The sequence below is a fragment of the Microcebus murinus genome, chromosome 8 (genome assembly GCF_040939455.1).
Source record: "Microcebus murinus isolate Inina chromosome 8, M.murinus_Inina_mat1.0, whole genome shotgun sequence".
Classification (NCBI taxonomy): Eukaryota; Metazoa; Chordata; class Mammalia; order Primates; family Cheirogaleidae; genus Microcebus; species Microcebus murinus.
The window spans coordinates 42,069,269-42,086,253 of record NC_134111.1 but is presented as its reverse complement, the minus strand read 5'-3'; the positions used below and the strand labels follow the sequence as shown (position 1 = coordinate 42,086,253).

Here is a 16,985-nt window from a genome sequence, read left to right as displayed (position 1 = left end):
GAATTTCCGCCAGCTAGATTTTATCCAAGTTCTTGATTCTGGCAAGCTTGGAGGCAGCTAGCAGTAATGCAAGGGATTTGACACAAAGAAGATATAGAGTAAAGGGACTTTTGTGTGCTGGTGGCAGTTAAGGCCAAAGCAACCCCAATTTTTAAGGGAGGCCCTGAAAGGCTGCGTGGCTATATATTTGACACTGTCTAAGGAGCAATAGTGATTCTGTGAGGGTCTGGAATATTTTTCATTTGCATCATTTTGCATATATTATCAGTTGCAAAAACAAGCGATGGAGGATGATGGAAAAGAAGCACTATGTTTGGAAGAATCTGTATTGATGTGGTGGTCATCGGTGAAATGTTTATCTTATAGCAGCAAAGCGTGATGGGAAAATCATAGGACTTAGAAAGGAAACACATGGATTTGAGGTCTATCTTTGCTCTTTATTCCATGTGTTACTTTGGGCCAAGTTATTTAAACTCTATGATAAGTTCACCCACGAAAGTGAACATCATAATAATTTCTCTTCTTATGAGATGTTAGTCAACATCAGATGAAAAGTAGTGTTTATGAAAAAGATCATAAATAATAAAGAGCTATTTTGATATGATGATGCTGCTGATTTATATTATCATTCATCTGGTTACATTTCCATGTAAATTTAAAGTTTCAGAGAATCTCCCATGTTGAAATTGAGATCTGCTTCTTAAAGTCTCCGGATTAAACTAATTTGAAGGAAAAACTATATCTAGTATCTTTAAGCCCCCAGAACTTAGCCAGGACTAGGTATAAGGTTGGTGCTTTAAGAAGAATTGATTACTTGATTGACTGGTTGATTTGGAATTTATTTCCAAATAGTTGCCTGGGACAGGAGTTAAAGACATATGAGCTATTGAATTACCTTGCCAGGCATTGAAGAATGAATGGATGATAAGCATAAGATCTACAAATTCACTTTTTTGACAGCTTAAAATAATATTTAACTAAGAAATCGGGACTTCTGAAGAATGATCTTTTCTTTTCTTTCTTTTCTTCCTCCAGCCCTCCAGTGGACATTTTCTACTTTGTCTGTTATTTTAAGATTCCCACTCTCATCTCCCTGCCCTTGTCCTTGATTATAGCAGGGCTTCCGAAAATGATTTTAGATGTAGTTTTGTGTCCAACGAGTACGTAAAGAACTTACTTAATGGATTAATGTATTCATTCATTGGGTTTGAATTTATTGAGTGGCATCTTTGTGCCAGAAGCCAGGCTGGTAGTGAAAAGTTAAGAGCAAACCACAGACTCTGTCTGTGCTTTCACAGAGCTTGTGTTCCAGTGTTGATCAGTGTTCATTCTTCCAACAAATAGTTTAAAAATATCTACTGTAGGCACTCTTATAAATATTAGAAACTCAGCAATAAATACGAATTATTGTATAGATCATTGTAATAAAATGATCTGTAACAGTGAGAGAATAACCCTGTACTGCCCTGCATCTCTTTTAGCATGCCTAGGGAAAACTTGGCACATCCATCAACTTAGATAGTCATGACCTCTGGAACAGAAATGATCATCCAAACATTTCCATGATGTCTTAAAATCAATTTGAACAGCTGAAGAGAGGTACATGTTTCAGCCCTGAACAGTTCAAAGCATTAAACACCTATAGCCCTGGAGACCCCATACACCTTTCATTTACGTAGGAGAATCAGAGATACCATGACTCGTCCAGTTAGAAACTTGCGTCTAATTCTCCAGACATGAAGTTAAGTATCCAAGTCAGTCTCCCCCAGCACATTGTATTGTCTGGAAAATTAGGAAGGATAATAGGAAGGATAAGAATTTTGTTAGCAAGTGTAGGTATGTGTGTATATATATATATATATGTGTGTGTGTGTGTGTATGTATATATTATATATGTGTATATATGTATGTATATGAATAATAAATTAACTATGTCAGTGTGACAACAAACATTAATTTGATTAAGACATTAACATTTTTGTGGGGAACTAGTGTTTAAAATTTCTTTGTTTTTAACATATGAGTTTTGCTTCTTAATTTACTGTTATATTTAAATAGCTATATAAGATTATAAGAATCTTAATAAGGCTGCTAAAATTGCATAAATATTATATGTAATTCCACTTTTAAATAATAAGAATACTTGTAGAAAATAATGGAAACATGATCCTCACATTCCTGGACTCTATAAGGGCAAAGAAAGCTTAACAAATGTGATTCCACAGTAAAAATCAACTTAATAGACTAGTAAGTGAAGAAAATTTAGTAGATAGAATATGCTTTGGGATTTTTAGTTAAAGTATTCATTACAGTGCCTCACTCATTTTTATTAGAGAAATATTTTCTGATTAATTCTGTCAGATATATTTAAAGCTGATTATTAAAGGATGGGTGAAAAAACAATGAGAACGATTGAGTTAAAATAAGGTGCTGAAGCCAGTCTTATTTACATTGATAGAAATTACTTCTTAAAATAGTAGATGATAATAGGATGTTATAAACACCAGAGAAGACAAAGATTTCCATCAGGATATTAATGAAATTAGAGAAAAAGTAGGAAATGAGCAAGAATCTTTTTAGAAAATACTGTGGGGGAGATAGGCTGAAATCACCTAAAATTTATTAAGTTCAAAGAGTCATTTTAACCACTTCTTGCCAGAAATGAACTTAAAATTGGGGGAAATTATTAGCTATAATTATAGCTCAGGAAGGCAGCATTCAGCCTTCAAAGCAAATTGCCTGGGATCAAATTCTACCTCTGCCACTTAAAAGTACTTTTGTGACCTTAGAGAGTTAATTAAACATCTCTGTGCCTTAGATTTCTGATCTGTAAAATGGGTATTGGTACCTACTTCTGGGAGGCTGGGTTAACTGGTTTAATATACGTAAAGCCCTTAGAACAACATTATTAACTATTAGCTACTATTACTAACTATTAGTTATTAACTATTAGCTACTAAGCTACTAAAATATCCTTTGAGTAGAGATCATACTGTATAGCCTTCTCTACTAAGTAGTGTCTGCTAGTGAGATGTTTGTAAAGATGATTTTTCCCAGTCATCCATAATAAAAGCTAACACTGAATTTGTGCCAGACATTGTTGCAAAAACGCTAACAAATTCCTGATATTAAAACGTTACAGAATATAATTTACAGGACTAGGAAATATATAAACTTTGTAGGAAAGAACTGATCTACACTGAACAATACAAATTATACATGTGGAAGATTGCAGATGTTGAGAAAGACCTTTGATAATATCTAAGTCAGTATTTCTCATCTAGGGTGCTAATAGAATCACATGAGATGCTTTAAAAAAATGTTTTTAAATTTGTTGGTTCCCATCATAGACAAAATAAATTGGAATCTCTTCGGGCAGATCCTAAACATCAGCATTTTCTAAAGTTCCATAGATGATTTTAATGTACAGCTAGAATAGAGAAACACTGAAATTTCTTTTCAGTTGCCTCATTTTCCACATGTTGAAAGAGAGACCCAAAGAGATGAAATGGCTTGCCCACTACCACAGAAAGCTAATGATATCCTGCCTAATTTTCATCTGGTCTAAATGTGGCTTGTGTTAGTCTTTTCTCCAAATGCTTGTATTATGACCTGGGAGATGCACTGTGATAATGATTACACGAAAGATTCACATTTAAAAAGATTTACTAGATTAATATAAATGAGAAATTAAATAATTTCATCAATTAAAATAATCTTAATTAGATAATTAAAATAATTTAATTAAAATTAATAAAATTAAAATTAATTAAAATCTTAATTAAAATTTCAGAAATTAAATAATCTCATTAAAGATTGTAATGAATAGATATAGAAATAATTCTGCCTCATACTTTAAAAAAAGAATAGATATAAAAATAAATTTCTTACAATATTAAACACAAATTTGAGGAAAATTTACTATAGCAAAAATAAATAACACAAATACTAAATAGGCAAGACTGTAAATCTGTGGTAGTAATTACTTACTTTGTAATGATATATTATAATGAAGAAAGAAGAGTCATATAAGAAATGTCTCACTTCCCACCTATAGACTCCATGAGTTGAAAGTAGATAGCAAGCTGTAGATATACAAAAAGAAATTAGTGAAAAAAGACATAACATAGCTGCAGATTAAAGATACTTTCTCCTGTACCCACTATTCAAAATGGCTGAGATAAAATTTATTTCTGAATTGTTGGATTTGAATAATTCAATGGCTTGGTTCAACATATGCAAGTCAATAAATGTGATTCACCACATAAACAGAAGCAAAATCCATAGGTGCAGAAAAAGCATTCAATAAAATCTCACACCCTTTCATGATAAAAGCTCTTAACAAACTAGGCATAAAAAGAAAATACCTCAAAATTATAAAAGCCATATATGACAAACTCACGGCCAACATCCTACTGAATGGGGAAAAGTTGAAAGCATTCCCTCTAAGAACTGGAACATGACAAGGGTGCCCACTATCACCAGTTCTATTGAGCATAGTACTAGAAGTCCTATCCAGACCAATCAGGCAAGAGGAAGAAATAAACGGCATCCTAATTGGGAAAGGTTATTAAACTATCCCTGTTTGCTGATGATATGACCCTGTATAAAAAATCCCAAAGACTCCACTGAAAGACTCCTAGAATTAATAAGTAAATTCAAAGTCTGAGGTTACAAAATCAATGTACACAAATCAGTAGCATTTCTATATACTAATAACAGTCAAGCTGAGAGTCAAATCAAGACTCAATACCATTCACAATAGCTACAAAGAAAATAAAAAATACTTAACGAAGGAGGTGAAAGATCTTTATAAGCGGAACTACAAAACACTGATGAATAAAATCACAGATGACACAAACAAAAAATGGCTTTTAAAATGTTGAAAAGGATGCTTGGGCCAGAGATATTTTTTTTATAGAATCCAAAATTGCTACAAGTAGCATTCCTATTTTTCTTAGTATTTGAATATAAGCCTTTATTAATACTTATGCTTAATTGCTCAATTTTCCTAAAAGATAATTACTGTTTAAGTTTATTCACAATATGTTTGATCTTATTTAATTCTACTTTTCTCTTAAAATAGATTGCTGCTGCAGAAAATAATGGAAATGAATCAGGCGTAAGAGAGCTACTTAAAAGGATTGTGCAGAAAGAAGACTGGTTTTCTACATTTCTGAATATTCTTCATCAAACAGGAAACCATAAACTTGCCCAAGAATTGACAGGCACTGATTGCTCAGAGAGCAATGCAGGTATTTCTAATTTTACTAAGAAAGATTTTGCCTAGTGATTAAGAGTTTAATAAAGCCTGCGGACAAAATACCAAATGCCAAGACTTTTACAATCAAAAGTTTAAGAGTGGAAAGGATTTGATAATCTATTTTATCCCCTTTACAAATGAGGAAACTGGTACATGGGAAAAGATTAACTTCTCAAAGACCACAAAACTCAGCTAGGATATTGGCAGTTGACTCCTAGTCCAACTCCACTCTCCACTCTATCTTATTTTGGAAACAAGATGATTGCTTGAAATTTTTATCAAGATTATTTAACATTGAATAGACACAAATAAATATGAAGGAAATATTTTGATGGTATTACAACTCTGCTGCATGTTCTGAACATTTTAATAAATGTTTAAGTAATTTATAAAGCATTTGATAAAAGGACTGTAATTGCCAACATAGCTCAACATTACTTAATAGGAGTTTTAAAAATTATTCAATAGTAGTAATAAAATAACACTTTATAACTCTTTCATATATGTTATTTATAAATCTAATTTAATCTGCCACCTTATTTTTCTTTCTATATGCTATGTTTTCAAAAATGTCGTATGTAAAACAAATTGTTAATTAACTGTTAATTAATAATAATCATTGTAATTTTGTTCTGGTGACCCAAATTGGCCAATGCAAATTTTGGTACTAAAAAGTGTGGTGCTGCTATAACAAATAGCTAACCATGTGGAAGTGGCTTTTAGAACTGGGTAATGGATAGGGCCTAGAAGAGTTTTGAGGCAAATGATAGAGATATGAATGTTAAGTGTGATTCTGGTGAGGTCTCAGAAGGAAATGAGGAAAAAGTTATTGAAAACTGGAAGAAAGGTGATGATCCTTGTTATAAAATGGCAAAGAAATTGATGGTGGGCCTTGCAAGTAATGAAAATGGATATTTGGCTGAGGAGATTTCCAAGTAAAATGTTGAAAGAGCAGCTAGCTTGCTTTCTTTTGACTGCTTATAATAAAATACAAAAGAGGAGAAATGAATTAAATAAGGAATTGTTAAGGAACCAGAACCAGACAATTTGGAAAATTCTCAACCAGTTCATATTGCAAAAAATAAGAAAGTGTTTTAGAAGAACACTATGAGTGTGGCTGAACAACCATTTGATTATGGGTGCAATTCATGGATTTAATATGCCATTTCAGCAGAAAACAGGAATAGAGATAGTATTATACCAACAAACACACTTCTAGTTTAAACTTAAGGGGACAGAGAAAGCAGGACATGATGAAAAAAGGCTGTCAAACTTCTTGCATTCTACAGAACCCAACCATACAGCTATTTGGCTGTGAATGTGTGATATTCTTCAAAGAAAGACAAGAATCACCCAAAAGGCAATTTAGAGATCATCAAGTCTTCCACTCTCATAACATGCCCCAGGGCAAGGCTTTTTCCCCTTTAGTTTCAAAGGGTGGGGGTACCCCTCTGGGTTTGGTGGGGCAAGATGACCCTTCCCAGAGCCTCAGATGTGGGGCTACCCTCACAGAGCTGTGTGGGCAGGGCCCTCAGAGGGAGCAGAAGGGGTGAGGCTGTGCTGCAGAGTCTCAGGGATGAACCTGCCACCTCAGTGGGCCTGGAAGCCAGAGCATCAAACTAAAGAGCATTGTTCTCAAGCCTTATGATCTGATGGAATTTGCTTTACTAAGTTTTACACTTGCTCGGGACCCATCACCCCTTCCTTCTTTGTTATTAATATTGCTCCCTTTTGGAATAGGAGGTCCATCCTATGCCTGTCCCACCATGGTATTTGGGAAGCACATAATTCGTCCGGTTTAACAAGTTCACAGTTGGTGGAGAGTTTGCCTTCATATGAATTGCAAATTAAGTTTCATTCACATGTGATTTAAAAAATAATTAGATGAGGCTTTTGACTTTACAGTTGACACTGTAATGAGTTAAGATATTTGGGCTGATGAGAAGGAATGAATGTATTTTGCATGCAATAAGAATATGAATGGAGGGGAAAATAGTGAAATGCTGTGGATGGAATTATGTCCACCCAAAATTCGTATGCTGGAGCCCTATATGACTCCATCTGGAGATAGTGCTGTTAAGAGGTAATTAAGATTAAATGAAGTCATAAGGGTGGAAAACCTTAATCCTGTAGAATTGTAACTTTATAAGAAGACAACTAAGGAAAGAAACATCTCTCCCTGTCTCTCTTGATCATGTGAGGGCACAGTGAGGAGGTGACCATCTGTAACTAAGGAAACTAAGGAAAGAGCCCTCATCAGACACTGGCTCTGCTGGCCCCTTGATCTTGGACTTCCAGTGTCTAGAAATTTGAGAAAAGAAATTTCCATTGTTTAAGCCACCCAGTCTATGGCAGCATGAGCAGACTAATACAGGAACCCAGGCTCTGGATCCTGGTGCTTATCGAATCATGGCTTCTTCCCTGATGTGTAACCTTTGGCCAGGTACTTGCTCTCCCTTGCCTCAGTTTACCCCTCTGTAAAATGGGGATAATAATATTACTCATTGCATAGACTTTTTTGAGGATTAAACAATTTAATATATGTACAGTGCTTATAAGGTAAGCACAAAAAGTTAACTATTATAATCATCAATCCCAAACATACCTTAATATCTAGCTATAAACATTGTCAAGTTGGCTTCTTATTCGAAGTCACAACAGTTTTCTTCAGGAGATTCTCCATATGAAGTTGGGCACATTTTCCCCTTATCTTTTAAGGTGGGGTCATCTGAAATGATATTTTAGAAAATTTTCTTTATGACATCAGTCTGCTCTGACAGATTGTAGCTTCAAAAGGACAGAAAGTCTTGTTTTTCTTTATAATCCACAGAGGCACTTAATAAAACACCCAGTACATGTTGGTTGAAGAAAAGCCAGAAGGGAGAAATGGAGAAAAGGAGAAAGGAAGAATACAGAATATTTTATTGAATTAAAAAAAAATCCCCAGAAATTCAGAATACATGAATTTAGGCTGACATTAAAGCAGATGTACGTCTCGTGCAGAACACACAGTGAGGGAACAAAATGGCAAGAGCACAAGCTAAAGAAAACTACTGAATTTGCATTTTCATTAATTCAGCCTTAAATGTAACTTTGTATCATTGAATAATTGGCTTACTTCCTAAAGGTGATGGCCAGACAGGAAATCCCTTTTCTTATGATTAATATAATACTTATTATATTGTCTTTTTAGATAAAATTTGACCATTATAAAGAATTACTCATGTCCATATTAAAAATGGAAATACTGTGCCATAATAAAAAACATGTTCTAAGCTTTTCAAAATGTCAAAGTATTGAAGTATCTTAAAGCAAATCTCTCCTAGAGACCACTACTTTGTGTGCAAAATAACAATAGCTATTTATATCATACAAAAACTTGCATTGCAATATAATTTAATTCTATTCAGAATTTGAAAGTATTTAAATACATCTAGATAACCTCTATTGGGGACCCCCATTTTTTTCAAAATAACAATTATATATACTGTATAAAAATTTGTATTGCACTATTGTTTACATTCAAGTACTTTCATTCACAGAGATTGAGAATTTATCACAAGAAGGTGGTCCTGAAATTGAAGAGCCACTTCTTTTAGCCTCGGATCAGCCAAGTCCAGAGAAAGCAGCATGGAGCATGGAGAATAATTCATCAGAATCATCTTTTACAGATTCCTCTGTATTTTCAGGTACTTGAAACACATGCATACTTTAAGACTCTAATCACTACTTCCAAAAAATCAAGTAGTACACTGATGACATAAAGTTCTATTAGTCAGAAGGAGGAAATTTAGGCATTAGTGTTTATGAAAATTTTTATTAAAATAACATTTTAGAGGAGATAAAATTAAAATAATTCCTCTTTGGCTAAAATGTTTTTTTAAATGAACCCAATATTAATGTGTTATAAATCTGAACATATTTGCCTCTAATTTCACTTTACAAGTAACCCACGGTCATTCTAATAGGGTAAATATCTTAAGTGTACCCTATATTTCATGCTTTTCAAAGTATTTTCAAATTCATTAATCAGTTTGATTCATCCAAATCCCTGAAAATTAAATAGTGTCATTACCTTTTTCCCTGTTTTACAGACTGGGATGTCCCAGAGAGGTTCAGCTGGGTTATGAAGACCAAAACTAAGTCTGTAAAGAGGAGAATGAACAGATGCTAAACTAGAGTTGACTTAAATTGCAGTAACTAATTGGTGTGAGGACTAAATACCACTCTGTCCCCCTTTTTGATGCTGAAATAGCCCTAGAAGAATAGAATCAACTAAGCTATTTTCCCCTTTCTAATTTGCCCATGATGGGACAATTTTCCTCTCCTCTTCCCTCCATTCTATTTTCACATGAAACAGTTGCTTTAAGTCTGTGGTGTGCTAGTAAAGGTAGCAATTATCTCTCTGGGGCAAAGAAAAGAGCCATGATATGTAGCATTTGCCCACCTCTGTGGTATCAATATTCCCACTAAGGGTTACTTCAAGCCTCCAACATACAATCACTAGACTCAAAGTTGGGATAAAATGTGCAGAAGTGATGAGTTTTGAGTATTTATTATCTTTGTTTTAACAACTGGCTCACAAGATTCCTGAAAATTTACCAATTAGCTCTTGTGTGCCAGTATAGACTAAATCTAGCTCATCACTGCAAAGTTTATTATATTCTACATAGAAAAGTAATATAGCTGCATTGCAGGAAATTTGGAAAACACAGAAACACACAAAGAAGTCATTCATATTCCCATAATATAGATATTACACTTAACATTTGAGTATCTGTCCTTCCAGGCGTTTTACATACCTGGATGTGTATATATAATAGCATTTCTCCTGTGTTCATTATATATTATTCTACAGCATGGTTTTTACTGACTGAATAATAGTTTCACCATTTGCATGCAATATAGTTAATTAACCAATCATCGAACATTTAGGATGCTTCCAAATTGCTACCGCTATCATGAATCATGCCTTAATAGTTCTCTTTGTACTAATGTCGAAGTTTGCTTCTTAAAAATATATTACATAATTGGAATCTCTGGGTCAAATGATTTATATAATTTTAACACATTTGATATTTAACATCAAATTTCACTCCAGGAACTTGTACCAATTTACATGTTCTCTAGCAGTATAGGAGAATGCCTGTTTCCCTGAATTCTCTCTTGCAAGAGTAGATAATATCATCATTTCCAATCTTTGCCAATTTGGTTGCTGTTAAAAGTGATGTTTTGTTCATTGAATTTTTTTATTTCCATTGAAAACAATTTTTGTCACTTTATTCTCTTTGTGTCGTTAATTGACAAAACATTTTTCTATTCTTTTTTCTACTAAGGTATTTATCTTCTTGCTAGTTTATATGAACTATCTAAGTTTATAGGATATCATCCTTTGTCCTAAGTAATATCAATATTTTTTATGATTTGCTTGCTTTTTAGCCTGTTTGTGTTGGGTTTTTGTTTTTGTTTTTTGTGTTTTTGTTCGTTTTTTTAATGCAATGCTTCTGAGGCTTTGATGTTCAAGTGAACTACCATGGTGAGGGGGGCTCAGTGATATGCAAATTATGATTAAATAGTTCCTGAGAGAGGCCTGAGATTCGGCCCTTCTCACAGCTCAGGTGATGCTCCTGCTGCTGTCCTGGGCCACATTTTAAGTGCAAGGCTTTAATGTAGAGAATAACAAACCTTTCAAACTTGAATTCACTTTTTTTCCAGAAATCATGATTCTATACAAATGTCAAAATCCACTATCTAAATGAAGGATTTTCATGTTTTAATAAACCTCCTTTATAAGCTACCTGACATCTCTGAGTCACCAGCTATTTTTTTAAAAAATCCATACTGAAAAGAATTAAAGACAGAGCTTGAACTTGGAGATGATCTTACGTCTTAAATGATGGTTTTCATCAAAGGTTACCAGACTAATGCATCTCATCAGCTTATAGTTAGTCTACTCTGAGTTTCAAAGTGAGCAAAAGTAAAGGCGAAAGTTTTAAAATTTTTTCTATTTTTACTCCTTAATATAAAACCTAAAAATGTGCCTTGTGAAAAAATCTGGATCTTAATAATGGCTTTAGGAGACAGAAAGCTTTTGTTTATTTATTTTTTCCTCTTAGCTTCCCTCCCTCCCTATCTCTCTTGTTCCCTTCCTAGCTTCCCTCCCTCTCTTCCTTTCACTTCTTTCATTGATCTAATATGCATCAAACTCCTGTCTCATGTCAGGCACCTTGCCCAGCACTGTGAATACAGTTAGGAATGTAACAGAAATGCCTTTGGCTCCTTGGAGTTTTCCACTATGGGTGTCAGCAGAACAGTAGTTACCCCACACATACACTTGCAGTAAGTGCTATGAAAGAAAAAAACAGAGTATTAAAATATATAGTAGTTTGAGAACATGTAGGCTGTATAGTAATCTGAGGACCCCATCCAAGCCACAAACATTTTAACAATCTTCTTGTCTGTAGGATCCTTATGATGTCTGGATTTCTCAGGTGGATTTCACAGCAGGTTACTCTAATCTGTTCTGGCCCTTTCCAGGGTATTAACAAAGGGTAACTTTTTTTTGGAAATGTAGTGCCTTTGCTTTAGACACTACTGCGGATAGAGGCTAAGGATCATTCCAAGTGTCTGTTCATTTTCTTATCATTCTTAAGAACTGAGAATTATTGACGTGAATAATTTGTAAAGTACCATTAGCCCAGAGAAATTATAGGAGTTCTTTTGATTGAAGTTTTTGTTGAAAAATTTTCTATAGAAGGATTTTGCCTATATAGGCATTCTTTGACTGAATAAACAATCAAAATAAATATGAAGGAGGTATTTCCATAGTCTCTCATATGCATGTGTATGATTTTGTTTTGTGTATGTTTTTGATGTTGATAATGTGTAATCGTTATTTTGAATTCCACTATATTGGATTAAGATTTCCCATAGATGCCAAAGTAGCACTGCAAGAAACTTGTTACTTTAAGATGCACACATTCTGTAAATATGAATTTTTTTATGTGTATAAAGAAAAACTGGGACAAATTGTTTCTATTTTTAAATTAAGACTTTTCTAATTATTCTAAACCAGTTTCTAAAATATTTTTTTCAGTGCATAGTAGTCTTGGTACATACAAATGCTGTTAATTATTTTATGGCTTTAATGCAAAGATTCTTTATATGTATTTTTAGCACCTTTTACTCCTTAATACACCCGATGAATAAGACATCTACCATTAAGAACAGTGGCCCACCCTGAAACGAAATTTAAAACATATCCCTTTTTCACCCTAGGGGCGATAGGTTAGAATTCTCCAGTGGGTAGTTCTGGAGAGCGGTTTTGTCTGCACACTGGAGGTTGGTATTTCTTCTTCCTTCATCCTAGCACCTCTATTGACAATCAGTTGCTTCCTATTAAAAAAGTGGCTAGTAATTAGAAATTAAAATATACCAAAAAGTTGTTTTTATTTAATTTGCCTTTTTCCAAATTTACCAATTTCTAAACAACATTGGGACAGTCCTCAGACTATTGGTAGGAATTGAATGCTGGATGTTATACTTCTGCTTTCTGAAGTCACTGGTCATCTTATAACAAGGAGATACTGCAACACTTTTGGGTTTACCTAGATTATACTTCCCTAGGAAACAACAGAGGTATGCAAAGCCTGCATTCATTTTCTTCTAGTAAAAATATTTTAATTATAGAACATAAACAATTGTCTGTATTATTTGAATTTTATAAGCTTACAGTAAAATTGGAGGTACACACATTTTTTAATTGTCTGCTACTGTTGCTTTGTCAAAACAAGTGAGTAGTTATTTTACATTAAGCTTTTTTATTATACCATTTTAGGAATTAATGCTCTATAATAAAAGAAAATAAATTAGATTTAAAAGTAAGTAAACTTCAATTGTATTTGAAATAAACTTACTTTTGTGCAGGGTGGAACAAAAAAATCCCCCCCAAAACTTCTTTTTATCATTCTGTTATACCTCCCCGCTGTGAAACTAGAAAATGCAAATACTTCAAGTTGGCCAGCAGAGGGCGCTTTTACATTTATAAAGCGAATGAAATTTCACTGTTCTAGTGTGAAAGATTATAATGTAACTGTAGAGTGTGCCATGTGTGAGTATACAGTGCGCATGACTATGAATGCATGTGTATATTTTGATTTATATATTCGTTCACGTGAAGATTTTAAAATTCCACCCCAGCTAATGAGCTTACCAACCTGCTTGTTTTCAGACTTTAATACCTTCTTTTTCATATTCCCCCATATGTTCCACTCCTTAGGTTTATCCGGTGACATTATGCTTTGGAATATATTGTGGATATATTTTGCATAGATCATGTTCTGTAGGAGGGGTTTAAAAATTGACCTTTATAAAACAGCCTCCTTCTCCCTGGCCCAATCTGTTATAGCACTTTTTTTGTTGTTGTTTTGTTTTGCCTTTTTATAGACCAAAGTCCAATCTTAGATTTGGTCTATACTAATTTCTGTAAAAGTGCCACAAAATTTATCCTTGCACTTGAGGACCAGAATAATGTTCTATAGCACTAACCTCTAGAAATCTAGAGATTTTTAGAATCTCTAGAAATAAATACCATAGCATTTGAGACCTGGGTGGAAAAGATAATTGATACAGTAGTGTACAATAATACTGTGTCAGAATCACCCACACTGTTTCAGGACTGGTTTGAATTAAAATAGCTCTCCTTTGCTTCTATATTTTTTTAAATTGAATTAATTATTGAGAACTAGTACTACTGAGGAAATTCAAAAGGCAGATATTAATTTGAGCTAGGGGCAGGGGCAGTGGAGAGTGGGAGAGAGACAGAAAGAGTGAATTATGCCGATGCTGATCCTGATGCTTGTTAAGAACTATATAGGTGTTTATTTTATTTGAAACCCACCATGAGCTATCTGGGTCAATTATATGACTTGCAATTGCGTAATAGTTGTAGCAGGATGGCTGTTCATACTTCAGGAATGAGGACATAGATATTGTGACAGAAAGAAAGCTCCCTAGGGTGCACTTAATAAATACATGCTGGATTTATTTGCATGACATCCATTTATGGCTGCAAACTTACATCTTTTTTTAGCAGAGTTTAAGAAAAGCAATGACTTTAATTTTAATGAGATTGTTAGACCTTACCTTCACTACTTTGGGATGTGAATGAGGATGAGAAGCCGGAGTAGGAGGAAGAGGGGGGTGAATTGGTCAGGTAATACAGTATTCTTGAGGGACCAAGCGCTGAAGCATTGTGCTCACCCTCAAAAGGGTTATAATCTAATTCAAGAAAATTAGTTTCATGCCCCCGAGGAAAAACAGTAGTCTTTCCATAGCAAAAGAGACACATGATCTCCGTATTAAAGGATGAAGAGACAAGACTAGTGAAAGAAGGAAGAGTGGTGCTGGATTTGTAAACTGAGGTGGCAGGCCACTTTTCAGGCTGCATGAACACCAAGAGCAAAAGCACAGGTTCAGGAAAGCTCAAAATGTGTCTAGGGGAACAGTTTGGTGAGAGGGGAACATTGGCAGAGAAGGGTGGTGGGACATAAGACTTCTAAGATCAGTGACAGTTTAATGGGTTTCTCTAACTGTAATTTTTACAAATGCTTTTCCTAATGCAAAAAAAAAAAAAAACCTTTTGAAAGTGTATCACTCATCATTTGGATAATTATGAAATAGCAGCACAATGAATGTATGATCATCCCAGATGATGTTTGTAGGAAAGTCCTTAATTAGATAAATATACCTATTGGGGTGCTGGGACTGGCTCATATTGGCTTATAATAACCAAATATGCACATCTCTTCCCAGCTCCATTCAGTGACATCATACTGGTAGCTTGAAATTGGCCATGTTGGGAATATTTACACCATGGAAACTGGCAAACATTTTAAAATCATATTTCCCGATCTCACTCCAAAGGTATAATTATTGAACATTTACCAGGACATGCTTCAATATATCTCCCCAGTACTTTCTTCGTGTGTGCTTAAGTGTGCTTAACTGCCACAGCCTTTCCCGAAAAGTGCTTACCAGCTAAAGAAGTTTCCGACTCATCTTCTACCTTGCCATTCCTAAGCCTTGTTATGCAAAGACTTGCTTCCCATGTAGTTATCTGGCTTATTATGCATGACGGAGTCTACTCCAGGGCTTTTCTGACTCCATTACTGACTGGCAGCGAATGAATGGGTCACTCTGGTGGGTGTGGTTATTCTCACAACCCTGTACTTAAAAAACTGTCTTTCTGTATTAGAACCCAAATCCAAAAGCCAACAGGCATAGATGATACAATTTAAGCCAACATCATCACACATAATTCAAATTTAATTCTGGCTGAAACGTTTCAGCAGTAGCAAGTTTATTAGCAGGAGTAGAGGAGCTCCATGGATGGCCATGTGGGCCTGTGGCTCTAGGAGAGTGATTTTTGTCTTTGGGGAACTCATTTCCTAGAAGCTTGGATCCAGGAGAGAATATGCAAGGTGGGTGGAGGTGGCTTCTCTCCATTCTGCGGGAACACATGTTCCCTGGCACAGAGAGCAAAATCTGACAGACCAAAATGTGAGCGCGCGCGCGTGTGTGTGTATGTGTGTAGATCCATATACATAGAGCTCAAAATAATCTATTTCCTCTCAGAAAAAGATTGTTATTTCAAAAGGAAAGGAAATATGTATTATTAGTAGTGTGAAAGTAAACCCACTTGAGAAGACCATGCAGTCTTTGTGTGTGTGCCCCATACTTGCACACGTGTTTCAAGCTTTCGGGGTAGCCTCGGACGTTCCAGGCTGTGAGCATTTTGAAACTGCAGGGACAGTGGGGTTAGCTAAAGAAGTGAAGCTAAAATGCATCACGAGGTCAGAACCAGAATAAACATAAAATTCCCATGAAAAGTGAAATTAGAATATCTGAAAACCTTGTAAACAGTAACTCTCTGGAGAACAGGAGCAGTTGGTGCTGTTCTTCTTTCTCAATATGCCCAGAGGCCCTTTCCTCTTGCATTGTTTCCTGCCATGATGCAAAACCAGTTTTCGGGAAAGAAAATGTATGACAGACTTAGGCAAGGGGAAAGGAAGGAAGGATATTCTATGGGGCGAGAAATACATCTAGGCTGAAAATAGGAGGGGCATTACCTGCTAGAAACAGAAGTAAGATCCAATTTGTATTTTACCTAGAGAAGCTTAGCTCTTTGAATAAACAATACCTGTCTGCTTGTCCACTACTTGTTATAATATCATTTTCCAGCAGAGGGCAGACTTTACATTGAAATAGACCTAAAAAGGCTTTCAACCAAAGGGGTTTTGTTTGGATTTTTTTTGAAACTTCAATATTTTTGGTTTCTAAATGATTTAAAAATATTTTAAAGTATTTAAGGTCTAGAGTATGTTAAATATGAAATTCTTGGATTCCAGTTAATATATCTGCCTTATTAGCAAAATACTCAAGATGTGATTGCAAAATGAGGCAGTTTTTTTCCCATGGCCTATGGACTGGTCTTAGACACTTTCTGTCATTGTAAGCAAAGCTGTTCTTTTTTGTGTTGTTTACAAAATTATTGCAGAAAATTCTGTTTCTTAACTGGATGGTTATAATTTCCTTTTATCCCAATAGCGTTTGATATGAATAACCGCTTTTCGCTAACAGTTAGGAATTACCACCATTTTCTAAATCTGTTTCATAGCTAGCTTTGATATTTTCCCTAGAGGAAATGACACCTATATAAAAG

At 34.7% G+C, this 16,985-nt stretch overlaps 1 protein-coding gene across 1 annotated transcript in view; it reads left to right on the top strand.

Moving 5' to 3' along the window:
* IFIH1 (interferon induced with helicase C domain 1) overlaps positions 1 to 16,985 on the top strand; it is a 50,355-nt gene that overhangs the window by 2,522 nt on the left and 30,848 nt on the right. The window contains exons 2-3 of the mRNA XM_012760389.3: positions 5,087 to 5,255; positions 8,806 to 8,952. Of these exons, the coding sequence (XP_012615843.1) occupies positions 5,087 to 5,255; positions 8,806 to 8,952 (316 nt within the window). The remainder of the gene's footprint in view (positions 1 to 5,086; positions 5,256 to 8,805; positions 8,953 to 16,985) is intronic.